This window comes from Phyllobates terribilis, unplaced genomic scaffold (genome assembly GCF_046119375.1).
Source record: "Phyllobates terribilis strain yellow unplaced genomic scaffold, ASM4611937v1 Scaffold_8__6_contigs__length_399053987, whole genome shotgun sequence".
In the NCBI taxonomy this organism is placed as follows: Eukaryota; Metazoa; Chordata; class Amphibia; order Anura; family Dendrobatidae; genus Phyllobates; species Phyllobates terribilis.
Genome location: NW_027362768.1, coordinates 95,716,797 through 95,736,769, shown reverse-complemented (window position 1 = coordinate 95,736,769; position 19,973 = coordinate 95,716,797). Strand labels below are relative to the sequence as shown.

The 19,973-nt window shown below is 42.2% G+C and overlaps 1 protein-coding gene across 1 annotated transcript in view; it reads right to left on the bottom strand.

Annotated features, from left to right (window-relative positions):
• Positions 1-4,190: 4,190 nt before the first annotated feature.
• Positions 4,191-19,973, bottom strand: part of LOC141156778 (calcium-activated chloride channel regulator 1-like) — a 95,330-nt gene continuing 79,547 nt past the window's right edge. The window contains exons 12-14 of the mRNA XM_073643155.1: positions 14,178-14,342; positions 8,587-8,817; positions 4,191-4,759 (exon numbers count right to left, since the gene is read on the bottom strand). Coding sequence (XP_073499256.1) covers positions 4,290-4,759; positions 8,587-8,817; positions 14,178-14,342 — 866 coding nt within the window. The 3' untranslated portion in view covers positions 4,191-4,289. The remainder of the gene's footprint in view (positions 4,760-8,586; positions 8,818-14,177; positions 14,343-19,973) is intronic.

The window sequence follows — 19,973 nt, the reverse complement described above, 5'->3', positions numbered from 1 at the left end:
AAGGTGCTCCATCATGCTGGAAAAGGCATTGTTGGGCACCAAACTGCTCTTGGACGGTTGGGAGAAGTTGCTCTTGGAGGACATTCTGGTACCATTCTTTATTCATGGCTGTGTTTTTAGGCAAGACTGTGAGTGAGCCGATTCCCTTGGCTGAGAAGCAACCCCACACATGAATGGTTTCAGGATGCTTTACAGTTGGCATGAGACAAGACTGGTGGTAGCGCTCACCTCTTCTTCTTCGAATAAGCTGTTTTCCAGATGTCCCAAACAATCGAAAAGGGGATTCATCAGAGAAAATGACTTTGCCCCAGTCCTCAGCAGTCCACTCCCTGTACCTTTTGCAGAATATCAGTCGGTCCCTGATGTTTTTTCTGGAGAGAAGTGGCTTCTTTGCTGCCCTCCTTTAAACCAGCCCTTGCTCAAAGAGTCTCCGCCTCACAGTACATGCAGAAGCACTCACACCAGCCTGCTGCCATTCCTGAGCAAGCTCGGCACTGCTGGTAGTCCGATCCCGCAGCTGAAACAGTTTTAAGATACGGTCCTGGCGCTTGCTGGTCTTTCTTGGGCGCCCTGGAGCCTTTTTGACAACAATGGAAGCTCTCTCCTTGAAGTTCTTGATGATGCGATAGATTGTTGACTGAGGTGCAATCTTTGTAACTGCGATACTCTTCCCTGTTAGGCCATTTTTGTGCAGTGCAATGGTGGCTGCACGTGTTTCTTTAGACATAACCATGGTTAACTGAAGAGAAACAATGATACCAAGAACCAGCCTCCTTTTAAAGTGTCCAGTGATGTCATTCTTACTTAATCATGACTGATTGATCGCCAGCCCTGTCCTCATCAACACCCACACCTGTGTTAATGGATTAATCACTAAAACGATGTTAGCTGCTCCTTTTAAGGCAGGACTGCAATGATGTTGAAATGTGTTTTGGGGTTTAAAGTTCATTTTCTGGCAAATATTGACTTTGCAAGTACAGTAATTGCTGTTAAGCTGATCACTCTTGGACATTCAGGAGTATATGCAAATTGCCATTACAAAAAATGAAGCAGTAAACTTTGGAAAAATTACTATTTGTCTCATTCTCAATACTTTTGGCCATGACTGTAGAATATAAGACATATTTTCAGTTGTTTCACACTTTTTTGTTAAGTATATAATTCCACATGTGTTAATTCATAGTTTTGATGCCTTCAGTGTGAATGTACAATTTTCATAGTCATGAAAATACAGAAAAATCTTTAAACGAAAAGGTGTGTCCAAACTTTTGGTCTGTACTGTAGATTGGCATCCATCGTTCTTCTTCCTGCGGCAGTGCAGAATCAACCCATTTGTTTTCCATTACCTATGCGGACAGACACATTGTAACAGCATAGCCAAGTGTGTGGACTGTCTGCAAACACACTTAGGAGATGTGTAGCAAAGCCCAGAGATTGAGCAGAGCTGAGTTAGTCTTGTGGCACACAGTATTAGAATCCAGGAACAAAGAGCTGAGTTAGTCTTCTGGCACACAGTAATAGAATCCAGGAACGAAGTTAGACTCTGAACCACTTGAATACTAAGGCAACACATCAAGGCTGGAGAAGGCCTATAAGGTAATGCATGTGACTAGAAATGAGCGAGCCTTTTAAGGTTTGATTCGGTTCCAATCAACGAATTTCCCTACGTACACCGAACAGTTCTTTGATCATATCCAAATCCCATTGAATTCAATGGGAGGCAAAACCAAACGCACAGACAATACCTTCAAAGGGGCCCAAAAGCAGTCAAAACAGCTCAAATTAATGGCAGGCAGGCACCAAGATATGTGGCATCAATTGACCCACAGTCGATATTTCAAAAAATGATTGCCATACACCACTGATGAGACATCAGTTTCACTAGAGTAGAAATAGTAGAATAGGGCACTGACACCCCTTTGACTACAGAAAACACACCAGATGGCGACCCAACCAGGAGTCTCGACATTTCAAAAAATGATTGCCACACACCACTAAAGTTGAATTAATTTCACCAGAGTAGAAGTAGTATAATGGGCCACTGACACCCCTTTCACCACAGGAAACACACCAGATGGAGACCCAAATAGGAGGCTCCACATTTAAAAAAATAATTGATAACGTCAGCAGCAGTAGCAACAGCAGGCGCAGAGTGACACAAGCCCTTGTGTCTGGACGTTGTGGATGGTTCCTGCGCCTGATTGACTGCCCGAATCTCCACACATAAGGTTAAAAAAAAGAAATTAAGAATAACAGTCCGCCGCTCCTCTGACCTCTCCCCCCCCTCCTTATCAAATACGTCATCCCTGTTCATCATACAGCACCACTATCTTAGCCAAAGTCCTAACAAAAACACTAGCGGAAACGTGATCATTTACCCAACTTTGGCCAAATTTTGGCAATTTTGAGTAAAAACGCTCGGGGGTACGAACAAATGTGCAATGTTCATGCAGAATTTGAGATTGGTTAACATTTTCAGAACAAGTTCGTTCATCTCTACATGTGACTTCCGAGGTGCACACTGCTGCACAAGGAGCTGGCCAGCCAATAGGGAATGAAGCAAAGCCATATCCTGTAGTTTGGACAGATGAATGACAGTTTGAAAGCATTGCAACACAGGGACCAAGAAATGCGGTTATTTAAAAGTGATATTTGTCTTCCGAGTTTGGATGTATACACACTTAAAGGGAATGTGTCAGCAGATTGTTGTTATGCAAGCTGAAGACACCATGCTGTAGGGGTTAAAACACAGATTTCAGCGATGCTTCTCTTATCAAGCTCCCAGGTTTTGTTTTCTTACAATGATTATTTTAGCACCAGTAGTTTATGATTGCTGTGACTAGCTGGTCTGTGCCTCCTGGTCTGACATGCCCCCTCCCACGACAGGCACCTCACTGTCTATGACCTTTGTACACTGAGAGCCTGATGTGGGTGGGGTTACTTTTTCAGCTCTGCTTCATGCTAAATCTAAAATCTCTGATTGTGTGAGCACGGCTGCTCCCAGTAATCTAAGTGATACATCGTTAGATTCAGCTTCTCTTTGCCTACGTCAGGCTGCTCTCAGATGAGGTAGCAAAAACCTGCTGACAGGTTCCCTTTAAGGCAATAGACCAACAACCACGCTTAACTTATGGTTACATTTTATATTTTTATTCACCTATCTAAATATCTTTTAAATTATTTGCTAGATATAGACATTTGTCAGCAAAAAAGAAAGAAAAGCTTTTTGGAATTTTGGCATCAGAAAACGTTGCAACATGTCAATACTGCCCTGTGCTGCCAGTGCAATAATGCAACACTGAAATTGTCATGTGTTGACCTCACCGCTTGACACAAGGACTCTAAAACAAGGAACAACACATAGAAATTGTTGCTCAAAGCTTTTTTCTTTAAGGCCACAGCCCCACTATCAGTATTTGGTCAGTTTTCGGTTAGTATTTTTTCTCAAGAGTGGGAGCCAAAACCAGGAGTGGGTGATAAATGCAGAATTCCATTATACCTTTTCTCTGATTGTCCCTCACCTGGTTTTGGATCCCACTCCTGAGAAAAAATACTAACCGAAAACTGACCAAATACTGATAATGGGGCCGTGGCCTAACATTGGTAAAATATTGCTGGTGATCATTGATAATCTATATGTAGAGTTGGGAGCCATAATTCTGTACTCCTCAGAGTCCAAATATTTTTAATTTGCTCCTTTAATATGCATATTTTAGCTTAGCATTAATTTAAAGGAGTATAATGGTTTCAGAAAATCAAGCATCTGTGCTTGGAAGTCCAGTTAAAGTGAAAAGAAAGTTATAGGCATATTCCCATCTCACACCCACAGGATGACCACCAATGGGACCCTCATCTATCTAAAGAATGGGGCCCCAATGCAGGCTTTCAATGCAGAGGTGGAGAGGTACACTGCAATGGAAAAGAGAATTCTGAACACATTTCTACTGACACTGGCACCCGTCACAGCCCCGTTCTCAAGATTAATGCAGGTCCCATTGGTGGAACCTGAATCTACGATACATTTATGGCATATCTAGTGGATGTGTTATAAATGTATGAGATAGGAATACCCCTTTAGACATACTGTACATGTCCAGCTCTACATTCTCAGTGGCTGCAGCACCAGGCAGGATGGATGTTGGGGACCTTCGTTCTATAGTTAGACGCGAGTCCCAGAATTGAGACCAATATCTATAAGACATTTATTGCATATACACTGAGGATTTGCCATAAATTGGTATAACGTTTTTAATGTTTACTCCATATTAGCACAGACAATGCTGATGTTATTATAGTCTCATTTCTGGAATTTTTTTCTTCCTCTGACAGCTTACAATACAGGTAGTAATACTTATAATGATGCAGATAAGGATGACTGTGGAACATACAATCAGTGTAATTATGGTTATATCCAGTCCATCTGAACTGTCAGTTGTAGGTGCAGCTGTAGGTGCAGTTGAAGAAGCAGCTGTAGGTGCAGTTGAAGATGCAGTTGTAGGAGCTGGTGTTGGTGGGATGACAAGTGCCGCCTGCGCTATGTTAGAAACATCTGATCTTTTATCAACTTTATCAATAGCTACTAAAGCAAAGAAAAGTATGGTTCCATTTGCTATCACGACATTTTCTGGCACAAATGAGAAGGTTTCTCTGTTTCCAGCTTCTTGTGGGGAGTAGCTGGAAATGTTTACTTGAGTTGATCCTTCAAAGTTGTCTCTAAGGTCTTTAGGGTTGACGCTCATTCTTAAATCATAGTTTGTAGCTGGTGATAGAAATAGAAAAATATATTAGGTTCATTATTCCAAAAACGTTGCAGTAACAGTTTATATTTTGCCAGAATTTTTGTAAAATACTTGAAAGACCCATCCATTTTCCATTTCAATCATGTGGCCAGACACAAGGACATGACTTTCTGCCTTTGAAAGAAATTATAGAAAATACCTCCTTGTCTGAGCATTTATGTAAAAGGATAGCATCTTCACCTACCCTACCAGTTCAGATGATTAGCATACCGCACAATGCTAAGCAATCGGCCTTAATCTATGTGATGGACAAATCAGGTGCCACCAGCACTTTATTTTCTTGCTTGAGAGCATCTTGGTGTAACTTGTCCATATCGACACGAAAGACAAATCCCGAGCACTTCTATATTCTCTAAATTCCCCATTACAATGCATTGAAAAACTATTCATAATCCGTGAACTTTTCTACATTTTTTTACGTTACACACAAAGTTAAATGTATTTTAGTCTTTTTTTTGGTTGATGTACCAACATAAAGTAGCAAGTATTTGTGAAGCGTAAAGGAAATGATACATGGTTTTCTATTTATTTTATGTAGTCTGATACCCTTAAATTAAATCCTGGGTGACAAATTGCCTCAAGAAGTCACAAAAATAGTAAGTTGAGTCCACCCGTGTGTAATTTATTCTAAGTATAATTACAGCTGTTCTGTGAAGGCCTCAGATGTTTGTTTGAGAACATTAGGGATCAATTCGCATCATTAAAAGCAAGGAACACACCAGACAGGTCAGGGATAAAGTTGTGGAAAAGAGTAAAGCAAAGTTAGGTTATAAAAAATAGCCCAAGCTCTGAACATCTCATGAAGCACTGTTCAATCCATCATCCAAAAATGGAAGGAGTGTGGTATAACTGCAAACCTACTGAGACCTTACCGTCTACTTAAACTAACATTTAAAAAAAGGAGAGCACTAATTAGAGAAGCAACCAAGGGGCCCATAGTCACTCTGTAGGAGCTGCAGAGATGGGAGAATCTGTCCACAGGACAACTATTAGTCATATACTCCACAAATCTGGCCTTTATGGAAGAATGGCAAAAAGAAAGCCATTTTTGAAGGCAAGATATAGGAAGTCAAGTTTGCAGTTTGTAAAATGCCATGTAGAAGACACAGATAGCATGTGGATGAAGGTTTTCTGCTCAGATGAGACCAAAGTAGAACTTTTTGGGATAAATGCAAAATGTTATGTGTGGCAGAAAACTAACACTGCACATCACCCTGAAAAAAACACCAGCACCACAGTTAAACATGGTGATGGTATCATCATGCTTTGGGGATGCTTTTCTTCAGCAGGGACAGGGAAGCTGGTCAGAGCTGATGGTAAAATGGACAGAGCTAAATACAGGGCAATACTTAATGACTCATATTGTACTAGTTCCCTAAAGGAGGTCCCCATCATGCTTTTTAGGGATGTATCACCTATATTATTTCTTAATATTTATAGTGAAACATATTTTTTTATATTCTCTTTTATTTTCTGATAGTAGAATTTTTTCTACCAAAGTCTTTCTTAAGTTAAAACTCACATAGGGGAGGGCCCCATCAGGATTGTTCACTCTGGAAATCATGGCTTAGCTTGTTTAATAAGTTGTGTATATTTACAACTTTTTATCGCATCTTTCACACGCACTTTGTACTTATACTCTGCCTGCTCTCAGTATAGATTTACAATAGGACTTTGTTTGGCATATTTTGCTTAATTCTATATTCATACATGAATATGTTATAATAGTTTGGCCAGTAGATGTCTCCCACGTTCTCCTGGAGGAACCACACATTGTATTCTTTTAAGTATGAAATAACTGAATTGTGAAAAAAAGATTCACATATGTTTAACCATTAGGCTATGTTTACACAACATTTTGAGGAGGTTTTTTTGGAGCAGATCATCTCTAAAATCCTCCTCAAGTGGCATTGAGTGATATTTGACCTTGCGACCTATGTCATCACCAATGCTCCTATACATCCCCAGCAGTGGGGAACAGAGGGTGTGATAGACCTGGGCGCCCACCCGGAGGGGCACACCCGGAGCTGCTCTACCCTTAACTGTATCAGCGAGCACAACACGCTGATACAATTAAGCCCCGAGGTAGAGCAGGGAGACGGTGTCTCCCTGTACTACCACTCTCTGTTCTGTAGGTTTATTTGCGGTCTATAGAATGGCTGTGCAGGACATTATATTCTTGGCATGGTGACATCATCTCACCATGCAGAGACTCTGACGTCTGGTGCATGCGTCAGGGCTATGACAGCGCGTTGTCCGCCCAAGCCTTGCCAGTGGAGTCGTCAGGATCCTGAATTAGGTGAGTATATGACATTTTTTTATTTTATGGGGGCATCATAAACAAAGGGTGAACCTGAAACACTGGGGGTGCCCTGCCCTGCCTCATACATCCTCCCTCATATATTGTAGGGACTACTGTACTGTGGGGGCCCTTATAAAGTGTGGGCCCATTATACAGTTTGGAGGATATTGTGAAGTCCATGAGACAATGTAGGAGCTTAATTGGGGGCCATTATACATCTTAGGAGCTAAAGTGGGGGGGCATTATACAGTTTGGGGTCTAATATAGAGTCCATTATACAGTGTAAAAGCTAATGTGGGATCTTTTATACAGTATAGGAGCTAGTGTGAGGTCCATTATACAGTATTGGAGCTAAAGTGAGGTCCATTATACAGTACAGAAGCTAATGTGAGGTCCATCATACAGTATTGGAGCTAATGTGGGGCCCATTATATAGTATAGGAGCTAATGTGGGGCCCATTATACAGTTGAGGAGCTAATGTGGGGAAATTATACATTGTAGGAGCTAATGTGGGGCCCAGTATAACTTATAGAAATGAAGGTGGGGCCCATTATACAGTAAAGGAGCTAATGTGAAACCCATTGTACAATATAGGAGCTAATGTGGGGGCCATTCTGCAGTGTGGGAGCTAATTCAGGGGAAATTATACAGTTTGGGGGCTAATGTGGGGGTCATTATATAGCATAAAATCTAATGTGGGGGCAATTATACAGTATGGGAGCACATGCAGTGGCTATTATACAGTTGGGTTCTAATGCGGGAACAATTATACAGTTTTGGGGCTAATGTGAGGGCTGCAGGGGCCATTATATAATATGGGGGCAAGTGCGGGGGCAATTATACAGTTTGAGGGATAGTGTGGGAACTACTGTGGAGGCTATTATACAGTGTGAGGGCCATTATACAGTGTGGGGGCCATTATACAGAGTTTGTTCTACTGTGGTGACCATTATACAGTGTAAGGGTTTCTGTGGGGGTTATTATACTGTGTTTTGGGGGAGCAGTAAGAACATCATACTATGTATAGAGGAGATGGGGGTCATGTAAAATAAGCTCTGGAGGCGGAGTTATCTTCCAGGCAATGTCCTCCCCATAGCCTGGATTTGCTCATTTATATAAAGTGATAAAAGTCGATTTATTAACAACAAGGTATCTGATATGAGGCATACAGGGATCACTCTCCTCAGCGGTCTATCACCTGTCTGCCCATATTAATAGTTTAGATAGGTCAAATGTGGTGACAGACTCCTTTTAAGGCTGGTGGTGAAAACAGTTTCCTAGAGTTGCTGTGGTTGACTATAGCTAACTTGCTCGTCTTAATAAAGTTTCATGCACTTCAAAGGCAAATATATTATTTATTTACCTAGATAAACCAATGTATGAATGCAGATGACTTATAATGTCAATACACTGACTAGTCATTTTCTATTTGCTAAATTATTATCCCTGAAAAATTAAAGATTTCTTGTATAAAAATGTCTCACCAGTTCCTTGATCCAGTTCATCACCAGTGGCTGTCCAGGATAAAGAAACACTTTCATCCACTATCTTTGCCTCTAAATCAGTTATTTTCTCTGGTTTAAAAATGTCTGTCGGAAGTCCAGGTGGTATGTTAGATATTACAAAAGATCCACCTGATGCAGTTCTGCTAAATGTATCGACTTCAAGTTGTTCTTCATCTATTACTGGTCTTGGTGGATTCATAGACACCACGCCTAAATAAATCCAAAAGTACACATATGTGTTAAAGTTTTTTTTTTTTTTAGTTTTTTTTTTGTTTATATGAACTTTTAGCCTCATACAGACATCTGTGCAACATTGAGCTGTGATGCATGGACTGGCAGAAGGTCTCCTGACTCGAACTTCACAGCCTTATAGGAATATATGAGGCTGGCAAGTTTGGGTCAAAAGAACCATTGTTATGATTCCACCCCTCAATGTGTCTGGGATGCAGTTACTGACAGCCCAGGTGTCCAATCTGGTGCAGGGGCGTGCTGAAGCTGTCAGTACTTTGATTGACAGCTCAGTCATCCAGCCTGGTGCAGGGGTGTGCTGAGCTGTTGGTATTTTCATTGACAGCTCGGCTGGCCAATCTGAGACTGTGAGATTCTGGGCTGCCTTCAGGGGTTCCCTTTCCCAGGAGATTGCTCTGCTACTTAGATGGGCTTTCAGTCCCAGATCTCTGCAAGACGTACATTCAGCTCTGTGTGGTTTGTCTCTCTGTGCCTTGTGTTCTGCTTGTGGATCTTTTTGCTGTCTGACCTTGGACCTTGTTCTGCCCATCCGTTTTTCCTGTTCCCTTTGCTCTGATCCACTTTTCTCCTTGTATTCTAACATCGGACCGTTACCTGACTACGCCTTTATCTCTTCCCTCTGTGTATAATGTATCCTCCTGGCTTTTGACCTCGGACACGTTGACTACCCTGTCTCTCAGCTTGTCAGCTAATAGTGACTCACCGTCACACCCATAGCCACGGATGGTACACAGACCATGTTGTACAGACGTCTGAATGAGGTGTTAGTTTAAATTAAAGCCACCTATAAGGTGCCTTCAATTTTTCTACATATTTTTGCATATTTTTGTGAAACGGAAAACACTGTGACCAGATGTTATATGATAGCAAATCAGTAATTCTGAAACAAAATTCAAAAACCATTGGCATTTTTTGTTATTTTTTATATAAATACAGAAAACTCGAGGTATATTGGAAAGGGTCAATGTAATGGTTTAGTTTGATTTCACCACTCTAACCCCTTAAGATCGGAGCCAATTATGTACTTAATGACCAAGCCAAATTTTACAATTCTGACCACTGTCAATTTATGAGGTAATAACTCTGGAATGCTTCAACAGATCCCACTGATTCCGAGAAAGTTTTTTCGTGACATATTGTACTTCATGATTGTGGTAAAATTTCTTCGATAAGACTTGTGTTTATTTGTGAAAAAAATGGAAATTTGATGAAAATTTAGAAAATGTTGCAATTTTCAAACTTTGAATTTTATGCCCTTAAATCAGAGACATATGTCACACAAAAGTTAATAAATAACATTTCCTACATGTCTACTTTACATCAGCACAATGAGGGAACCAAAATGTTTTTTGTTAGGAAGTTATAAGGGTTAAAAGTTGACCAGCGATTTCTCATTTCTCCAACAAAATTTACAAAACCACTTTTTTTAGGGACCACATCACATTTGAAGTGACTTTGAGGGGTCTACACAACAGAATATACCCAAAACTGACACCATTCTAAAAACTGCACCCCTCAAGGTGCTCAAAACCACATTCGAGAAGTTTATAAACCTCTTCACGTGCTTCACAGGAACTGAAGCAACATGGAAGGAAAAAATGAACATTTAACTTTTTTTCACACAAATTTTACTTCAGGCCGCAAATTTTTAATTTTCTCAAGTTTAACAGGAGAAAATGGGCCAAAAAATTTGTTGTGCAATTTCTCCTGAGTATGTGGGGAAAACCACTGTTTGGGCGCACGGCAGGGTTTGGAAGGGAAGGAGCGCCATTTGACTTTTTGAATGTAGAATTTGCTGCAATAATTAGCGGACGCCATGTTGCGTTTGGGGAAGCACTGATGTGCCTAAACAGTGGAAACCCCCCAAAAGTGACACCATTTTGGAAACTAGACCTCTCAGGGAACTTATCTAGATGTGTGGTAAGCACCTTGAACTCCAAGGTGCTTCACAGAAGTTTATAACATTGAGCCGTAAAAATAAAATTTTCACATTTTTGCAACAAAAATGTTTTTCAGCCCCGAATTTTGCATCTTCATAAGGGTAACAGGAGAAATTGCAACATAAAATTTGTTGTGCAATTTTTCCTGAGTAAGCCGAAACCCCATATGTGGGGGAAAACCACTGTTTGGGCGCACCGCAGGGTTCGGAAGGGAAGGAGCGCCATTTGGCTTTTTGAATGTAAAATTTGCTTGAATAATTAGCGGATGTCATGTTGTGTTTGGAAGAGCTCCTGATGTGCCTAAACAGTGGAAACCCTCCACAAGTGACCCCATTTTGGAAACTACACCTCTCAAGGATTTTATCAAAGTGTACATTTTGAAACCAGAAGTACGCATAGAATTTGATAACATTAGGTCATCATATTGAATAAGTTGTCACTAGGCTTGAGCGCAAGTGCTCGCAACTTGAGTTTGCATCGGGTACTCGGGTACTATGCACCATGTCTCGTGGGTGCTTGAGTGACATGCTTGAGTCCCTGTCCTGCATGTTTCAAGGTTGTTAGACACCCAAAAAAACATACGGAGATCGCTCGTGTATGGCAGGCAATCCTCGTGTGTTTTATTTTGGCTGTGTAACAACCGCAAAAAATGCGGGGCGAGGACTCGAGCAAGGCACTTGAGCATCCACGATACTCGGTGCATACCCCAGCTTCCAATGAAAACTCAAGTAGCGAGCACTTGCGATCAACACTAGTCGCCATATCGTCATCATTATTTTCCTTTACTTTTGAAAAAATCCCAACCCTAGCACAACCCTAGCCCTAATCCTAACTGTAACCCTAACCCTAATCCTGGGCTAACCCTAATCCTGGGTTAACTCTAATCCTGGGCTAACCCTAACCCTGGTCTAATCCTAACACTAACCCTGGGCTAACTCTAACCCTGTGCTAACCCTAATCCTGGGCTAACCTCAACCCTGGGCTAACCCTAACCCTGGGCTAACCCTAACCCTGTGCTAACCCTAATCCTGGGATAACCCTAACCCTAACCCTGGGCTAACCCTAACCCTGGGCTATCCCTAACCTTGTGCTAACCCTAACCCTGGGCTAACCCTGACCCTAACAATGGGCAAACCCTAACAATGGGCAAACCCAGGGTTAAGGTTAGGGTTATCTGGGCTAACCCTAGCCCTGGGCTAACCTTAACCTTGGGCTAACCATAGCCCTAACCCTGGGCTAACCCTAACCATGGGCTAACACTAACCATAACCCTGGACTAACCCTAATCCTGGGCTAACCCTAACCCTGGGCTAACCCTAACACTAACCCTGGGCTAACCCTAACCCTGTGCTAACCCTAACCCTGAACTAACCCTAACCCTGGGCTAACCTTAATCCTGGGCTAACCTTAACCCTAACCCTGGGCTATCCCTAACCCTGGGATATCCCTAACCCTGTGCTATCCCTAACCCTGGGCTAACCCTAACCATAACCCTGGGCTAACCCTAACCCTGGGCTAACCCTAACACTAACCCTGGGCTAACCCTAACTCTGTGCTAACCCTAACCCTGAACTAACCCTGTCCCTGGGCTAACCCTAATCCTAACCGTGGGCTAACCCTAACCCTGGGCTAACCCTAATCCTGGGCTAACCTTAACCCTAACCCTGGGCTAACCATAACCCTGGGCTATCCCTAACCCTGTGCTATCCCTAACCCTTGGCTAACCCTAGCCCTGGGCTAACCCTAGCCCTGACCATGGCCTAACCCTAACCCTGGGCTAACCCTAATTCTGGAGAAACTGTAACCCTAACCCAGGGCTAACCCTAACCCTAACCCTGGGCTAACGTAACCCTAACAATGGGCTAATCCTTACCCTAACCCTCCGCTAACCATAACCCTTGGCTAACCCTAACCCTAACCCTGGGCTAACCCTAACCCTAATTCTGGACAAACCATAACCCTAACCCTGGACTAACCCTAACCCTGGGCTAACTTTAGCCTTGTGCTATTCATAGCCATAACCCTGAGCTAACCCTAACCCTGGGCTAACCCTAACCTTAACCCTGGGCTATCCCTAACCCTGTGCTAACCCCAACCCTGGGCTAACCCTAACCATAACAAAGGGCTAACCCTTACCCTAACCCTGCACTAACCATAACCCTTGGCTAATCCTAACCCTAACCCTGGGCTAACCCTAACCCTAACCCTGGGCTAACCCTAACCCTAACAATGGGCAAACCGTAACCCTAATCCTGGGCTAACCCTGACCCTGGGCTAACCTTAACCTTGGGCTAACCATAGCCCTAACCCTGGGCTAACCCTGGGCTAACACTAACCCTAACCCTGGGCTAACCCTAGCCCTGACCATGGGCTAACCTTAACCCTAGCCCTGGGCCAACCCTAACCCTAATCAAAAATATTTATTTTTTATTTTATCATTTTTATTTATCTAAGGGGGGTACAAGAGGGGGTTTTATTTATTTATTTATTTTGATCACTGTGATATGATTTATCATAGTGCTCAAAATGAACCAATAGAGAAAATTCTCTGTTATTGCTGGGCAGATCTCCACAGGCGCCCGCCATTTTTTTTTTACAGGAAGATGCAGGAGATTGGAGGATGGCAAAGGTGCTGGGGAGATCAGGGGGCTTCATTTCTCTCTCCTCTGACATGTATACCATGTCAGAGGAGAGAGAAATGATTGTAAATCGCGGGCACACTTTTTTTTTGTGATCTCCGTTATTCGGTGAATAACGGCGATCACGTGACTGGGGACAAGAAAAACCGGCCCTGATGACATTCTCGAGGGTCTCAGCTACCCCTGGTAGCTAAGACCCCAGAGAATTTCCAACTCTACAGCCTTATTCCTCAGTGACGCATTTTCATGGCGCTGAGGAATAAGTACCCTTAACTGCCATCGTGAAAATGCGTTACGGCAGTCATTAAGGGGCTTCTATCCTTAGTTTCATCTTTTATTTAGCCCTTGGGAAGGGAATCAAGAAGGACTAACAGGTATTAAAACTTTTCTAACTAGTTATCTTAGGACCTACTGTATGTACTAGGGACAACCTTGTTTGATTCTGGAAAGGGCTAAGCCTATCTTAGTATTCTGGCCATATACAGTATATCAGGAGAAGCTAGGGAGGTATAAAAGTTAGGGTTAGACAAAGAATATTTGAGCCAAGATGAAACTGCATCGTGCAGAAGGAAGAATACTTGAAGTTGCAAATTTGTTATTTCATTCTGTTATTTGATTTATTCTCCAGCCTCTATTGTCATTATGACTGTTGGATTGCAAACAATAAGAATATTTGATGTATAAGAAAAATTCATTCATATTACAATATCTTAAATATAGCAATATTAATATGTTGTCATACCATTCTCCACATAGCCTGGTATATAAAGAGCACGGTTTCGAGGAAGAACCAAACGAGCTTTTTTTTTTCTGCTTTCAACACGCACTTTTAAGTTGTATCTTCCATTAATTGAGAAAGATGTGAAATACCTTGAGTAGACGCCATCATTCTTAGCAATATCAGGACCTTGGGGGGAAAATACAATATTTTTAGTAACCCCTTAATGACCTGGCCTAACTTAGCCTTAATGTCTAAACATCGTTTTATTATTTTACATCATTGCATTCCGGAAGCCATAATTTTTTGTATTTTTTTGTCAACTTAGCTGTTTGAGAGCTTGCTTTTTTGTAGAATAAGTTGTGTTTGCCAGTGGCACCATTTTGGGGTACATACAAAAAATATTTAACTTTTATTAACTCTTCAAGAGAAGAAATAGAAAGACAGACATTTTGCTATTTTTGGCATTATAAATTTGATGCTTTTTATTTGTTTAGCAATTAAAGTGCTAACTGTATTCTGTGGGTGTTAACTTTATTCATGGCAATACCAAGTTTGCATAGTTTTATTTACTGATTAAAGGGTATTTCTCATTATATTAAATCATTAAAATTGCAAACCGCTTGTAAAAAGAACCTACTTTGCAATTTACTTGTTACTCTGTTCTCAAGAATGTAGAAGATTTCTAAGTCTTACAGTTTACTGCTTGTTGCCCAGGTTACTGGCCTCCACTGCTGTCTACAGTGGTGGCCAGTCTCCTAGGCAAAGAGTGTAATGCTTACAAAATCTTTCCAGTAGAGATTGTAATTACTGCAATTAATTGCCCAACTAGGTTGCTTGTGAAGAAAGGTCATGTTTTAACTAATTTTGGAATTCTCATGTTTTTATCTACAATCCCAGTTCAAAAAAAGTTGTGACGCCGTGTGAAATGAATAAGAAAGAAAAATGCAATAATTTGGTAATCTCTTATAGCCGAATTTTATACACAATAGAACATAGAACACAGATCAGAAGTTAAACAGTTGGCAGCAACAGATCTCAAAAATATTGGGACAGGGTTAACAAATGGCTAGAAAAATAAGAGGCACTAATGAAAACAGCTTGAGGGTCAATTTTCAAAGAAGTCACAAGACTGTGTATAAAAAGAGCACGAGTCTCTCAGAAGCAAAGATGGTTAGAGGTTCACCAATTTGTGAACAACTATGTCTAAAAATTGTGGAACAATTTCAGAAAAAGGTTCCTCAACGTAAATAAAAATGGAGAGATGTATAACATTCAACTTCTGATTTGTGAACTGTTTTGTTGTGAATAAAATATGGCTAGAAGAGATGTCCAAATCATTGCACTTTCTTTATATTTTACACAGCGACCCAACTTTTTTTGAATTAGGATTGTATAAATATTGTGATTTTAAGCAAGTAAATGTTTAAAAACTTCTAAATAAATTTAAAAAATGCAACTTTGAAAATAATTTAAAGAAACACTCCTATCAAAGTTTTTATCAAGTTAATATTTTGCAATCATATTATATAGCATTGTGTACTTACAATTGCTCATTTTGCCTTTCCACCCAGCTAATTCTTCTCTTTTCTCTGCTTTATGTAGACACAAGAAGTTTTTTTTTCCTGGATGAATCATTCCCATCTTCACCTCCTAGCCCAGCTATTCCCTCCTTTCTTGCCAGGAACTTTTGCACGACTCATGACTCATACAAGAAATATTGACCTCCTGTTTCAACATAGAGCATAGAAGGATTCAACTAGCCAGTTTTTAATCACGTGAGATCATAGACCTAATGGAAAAGATGAGAATTTACTGGGTAGAAAGGCAAAATGAGCAATTGTAAGTACACAGTGCTATATAGTATGATGATTACAATGTATTAAGAGGATAAAAACGTTGATAGGAGGAGGAGTTCTTCTTTAATTATAATATCCTAATATTTAGGGTATACAGCTGTCATTTAGACCTATATAATAGACTACTATACAGACAAACCCTGTGTAGACTTAGCCTGCCATCTTACTGCCTACCATCTTCATCGTAAACTCCCAATAAAATGAGTCATATTGCATAATAGCAAATTAAATTGTAGATATATTTATATTATTGACTCAGAGCTAAGCAAGAATTGTCAGCAGTATATAACATAAATTTAATACAGACTATTAAACCAACTTTTACTGCATCTATAATACACCATTGGTCTTGAGAAATACCTGCCATTTTTTTTTATCTTTTTAGCCTCTTGTGACTAGTGAAAAATATGGTTTTGTCTGAGGCTGCCAAGTCAGTCCAGACCTTAATCGAAAGAAGAATTTTTAGATAGACTTTTAGTATCTGTTCACTCACTATCTCCAGTCTTATGCTTTGCTGAGCTGTTCATGCTTTGTCAAGAAGTGGAATGCCTGTCTACATCAGCAAAGCTAATAGAGACCTATCTGTACTAAATGACATTTGCTTCTAAAATACCTATTCTTGAACAACATAAATGTTGCCAACCTGATTTTTCTTTTTTTTTTTTTTTTTGTGAATGTATCAAGAAATTAAGTCAACATTTTATGGACATATTGGAAAACCAGAATTTATAATAAGGATTACAATAATGTATTTCTACTCTGGCACAGGATCTAATATAGACTCCAATATTAACTTTTGCTCTTTTCTTTTTTCCTCCTCTTCTTTTAAGAGGTATAACTTTTCTATATTTCCACTGACACAGCCACATGTTATCTTGTGCTTTTGGGGACGATTTGTAGTTTTGAATGACACTCATTTTACACATACGAGGGACGCTCATTAAATATTTCCCCTGAACCACTTCTATTTATCACAGGACATTGAAACTTCACAAGTGTAATGATATAAGTCTCTATAGGTTACGTGCCAATTTGCAACTCAGAACTGATAAACATCTTGATTTTGCAGGTGCTGAAGTGGTGTGAGGTTTGATAATGGACCCAGTGGAATACAGAGCAGTCATCAAGTTCCTTTACTTGAAAGGCCGCACACCAAAAGAGACGTTCAATGAGATGAAAGAGGTTTATGGTGATGATTGCCCATCATATGATGTAGTTAATAACTGGCCTTGTCAATTGAAATGTGGTTGGTCTTCGGTGCAAACAGCTCCAATTCCAGGACGACTCTACTCTGCTATTGATGAGTGGAGGTCGCTATTTTGGAAAATTGCCGCGTAACCTTTTGCGATCTCGCCCAAAATGTCAAGATTAGTGTGGGGTCCGTGGAAAAAATCATCGAAGACCATCTTCACATGCATAAGGTATCCACTTGTTGGGTTCCCCAGCTGCTCACACCTTTCCAGAAGCCAGAAAGAGTCAAATGCTCTCAGGCTCTATTGACAATGTGCCATGAAAACCAGGAGGACTTTTTCAACAGACTGATCACACAGGATGAAAGCTGGGTCCATCACTATTGTTAGGCGCTGGGTGCTTGCTGAATCAGAAATGGGTTCTGAGTCATCAGTGGATTCTGTGGTCTCCCATTCTGGTTCAGCCAGGGCTGATGCTGCACAACATCACTGTCAGTCCCAACACCTAGCCAATGCACAAGAGGTACAAGTGTTATCTTGTGTATTTGTGCCTAGCAACATGAAGCACAGGTTGCGGAGAGAGACTAGGCCACTGCAGCCTAAGTCTAGAATGCATCGCACTGAGCATGCCCATGACATGGCACACCGTGATTGGTGGTTCAGGAACCAGCTGACCCGGTGACCTGGCACCGCCTGATTGGTCACAGGTGACGTCACCAATGGTGCGACAGTGGGGCAGGGCTTAGTTTTTAAAAGGCCCGCCCACAAACATGGGGGCGCACTCAGATCATTTGAGCTAGTTGTTTGGTTGTGCACGCATATCTTCAGAGCTCCTCTAAGAGCCATATTGAGCGGGTCGGCTCTGTCCGATAGCACGCCGGCTGAGTGCACGAGTACCTGGCGGAAATCACTCCCGCACACTAGCGCCTTCTCTTTAGCGTAGTGCCTGTATCGAAGACAGGGCTACTGCTCCTAGTTCGGTCACACGTCTCCCCGCGGTTCTTGGAGATTGTGTGAACCGCTTTAGTGCCATTCCCCATAGCGTAGCGCCTGTATCGAAGACAGGGCTACTGCGTCTCCCCAGTCACACGTCTCCCTGCGGTTCTTGGAGATTGTGTGAACCGTTAGTCTCCTCCCGTGTGCTGTAACACGGAGAGGTTAGGCAGGTTTTAGGTGCGGCGGCGGACGCTCTTCTCCCGAGCACCTATCGGAGATAGAGCGTACCGCTATACCATGTCCGGTGTGAAGTTAACATGGAAGGGTTATCTTTTAGTTGGTTTTCTTCCCTTCTCACTCGGGAAGAGTTCGGCAGCAGACCACCAGGCTGCATCGCGGACCCTGGGGTCGGTTGCGTTCCTATTTAATAAAGTGTTTGCAACCGTCCCCCTAACAGTATCTGAGCGCCAGGGTCTTGCCGAACATGGCCGACAACCAGCAGCTGCAGCGTTATATACAGCAACTGGAGACCAGACTCAGGTCTCTGGAACAAATGATACCTGTTGCTGATACCACTGCAGTAGCTACCCAGGCGGCTTCTCTAGCAGCCAACATGATAAACTCGGCTGCCACCGCTGCAAGTGCTCCATTACCCCGCTTTGCTCTCCTGGAGAAATTTTCTGGGGACAGTAAATTTTGCAGGGGTTTTATAAATTTATGCTCCATTCACTTGGAGATGATGGAGGCACGATTTCCCTCCGAGAGAGCCAAAGTGGGTTATGTTATCTCGTTGCTCTCCCACAGGGCTCTGGAGTGGGCCACTCCACTGTGGGAGCGGAATGACCCGGTTGTGGCTAATGCAGGTCTCTTTCTTAGGACCTTAAAAAGCGTCTTTCTGGGGCCTCAGGTCACGCATGATACGGCTCTTAAGCTGCTTGCGTTGACCCAGGGTTCGGTCACCACCAGCCACTATGCCATTCAGTTCAGAACCTTCGCTGCTGAACTGGATTGGCCGGAGCGGTCACTGATCCCGGTGTTTTGGAGGGGGCTGGCTGGGCATATTAAAGATGCTCTAGCCACCAGGGAGATTCCAACCTCTCTGGAAGAGTTAATTACACTTGCTAACCGAATTGATCTGTGTCATGCAGAATGCAAGTTAGAGATGGAGGTTTCCAGACCTCGGTTTCGGTTGGCACCCGCTTTCTCTAGGCCTATCTCCAAACCCGCGGTTCCCAACCCGGAGCCTGAGGCTATGGACATATCCTGGACTAAGTCTAAGCCCCCTCGTTCCCGACTCACACATTCTCTGGAGTACCCCGTTAATAAGGTCTCCAAGAAGTCCGGAAACGAGAGTGTCTAACCACCGTTGGAGGGTGTGTGTTAGATTCTGGGGTCTCGTCCTCCAAATTACTTTATGAGGTGACGTTGTCCTTCAGAACAACCGTGGTCACAGCCAAGGCGTGGGTGGATTCTGGCGCTGATGGCAACTTTTTGTCTGCAGCATTTGCCCAGAAGCATGCCATTCCTATGGACTTACTGCCTAGGTCAATGAACATCAGGGTGGTCAATGGTTCTCTGCTGGATACACAAATTACCCACCAGTCTGTTCCCCCCACCATGTCGTTTCCTCAGGGTCACCGGGAGGTTATCTCCGTCCTTATTATCCCCGGGGGATTAGATCAGGTGTTATTGGGTCTTCCTTGGCTACGCCGTCACTCTCCACACATTGACTGGAGTACAGGGAGAATTTCTTCCTGGGGTAAAGATTGTGTGCCCCAGTGTATGGTTACAGCTGCCCGAGGAGCAGTCTCTGAGCCTTCTCCTGACTTGTCCGC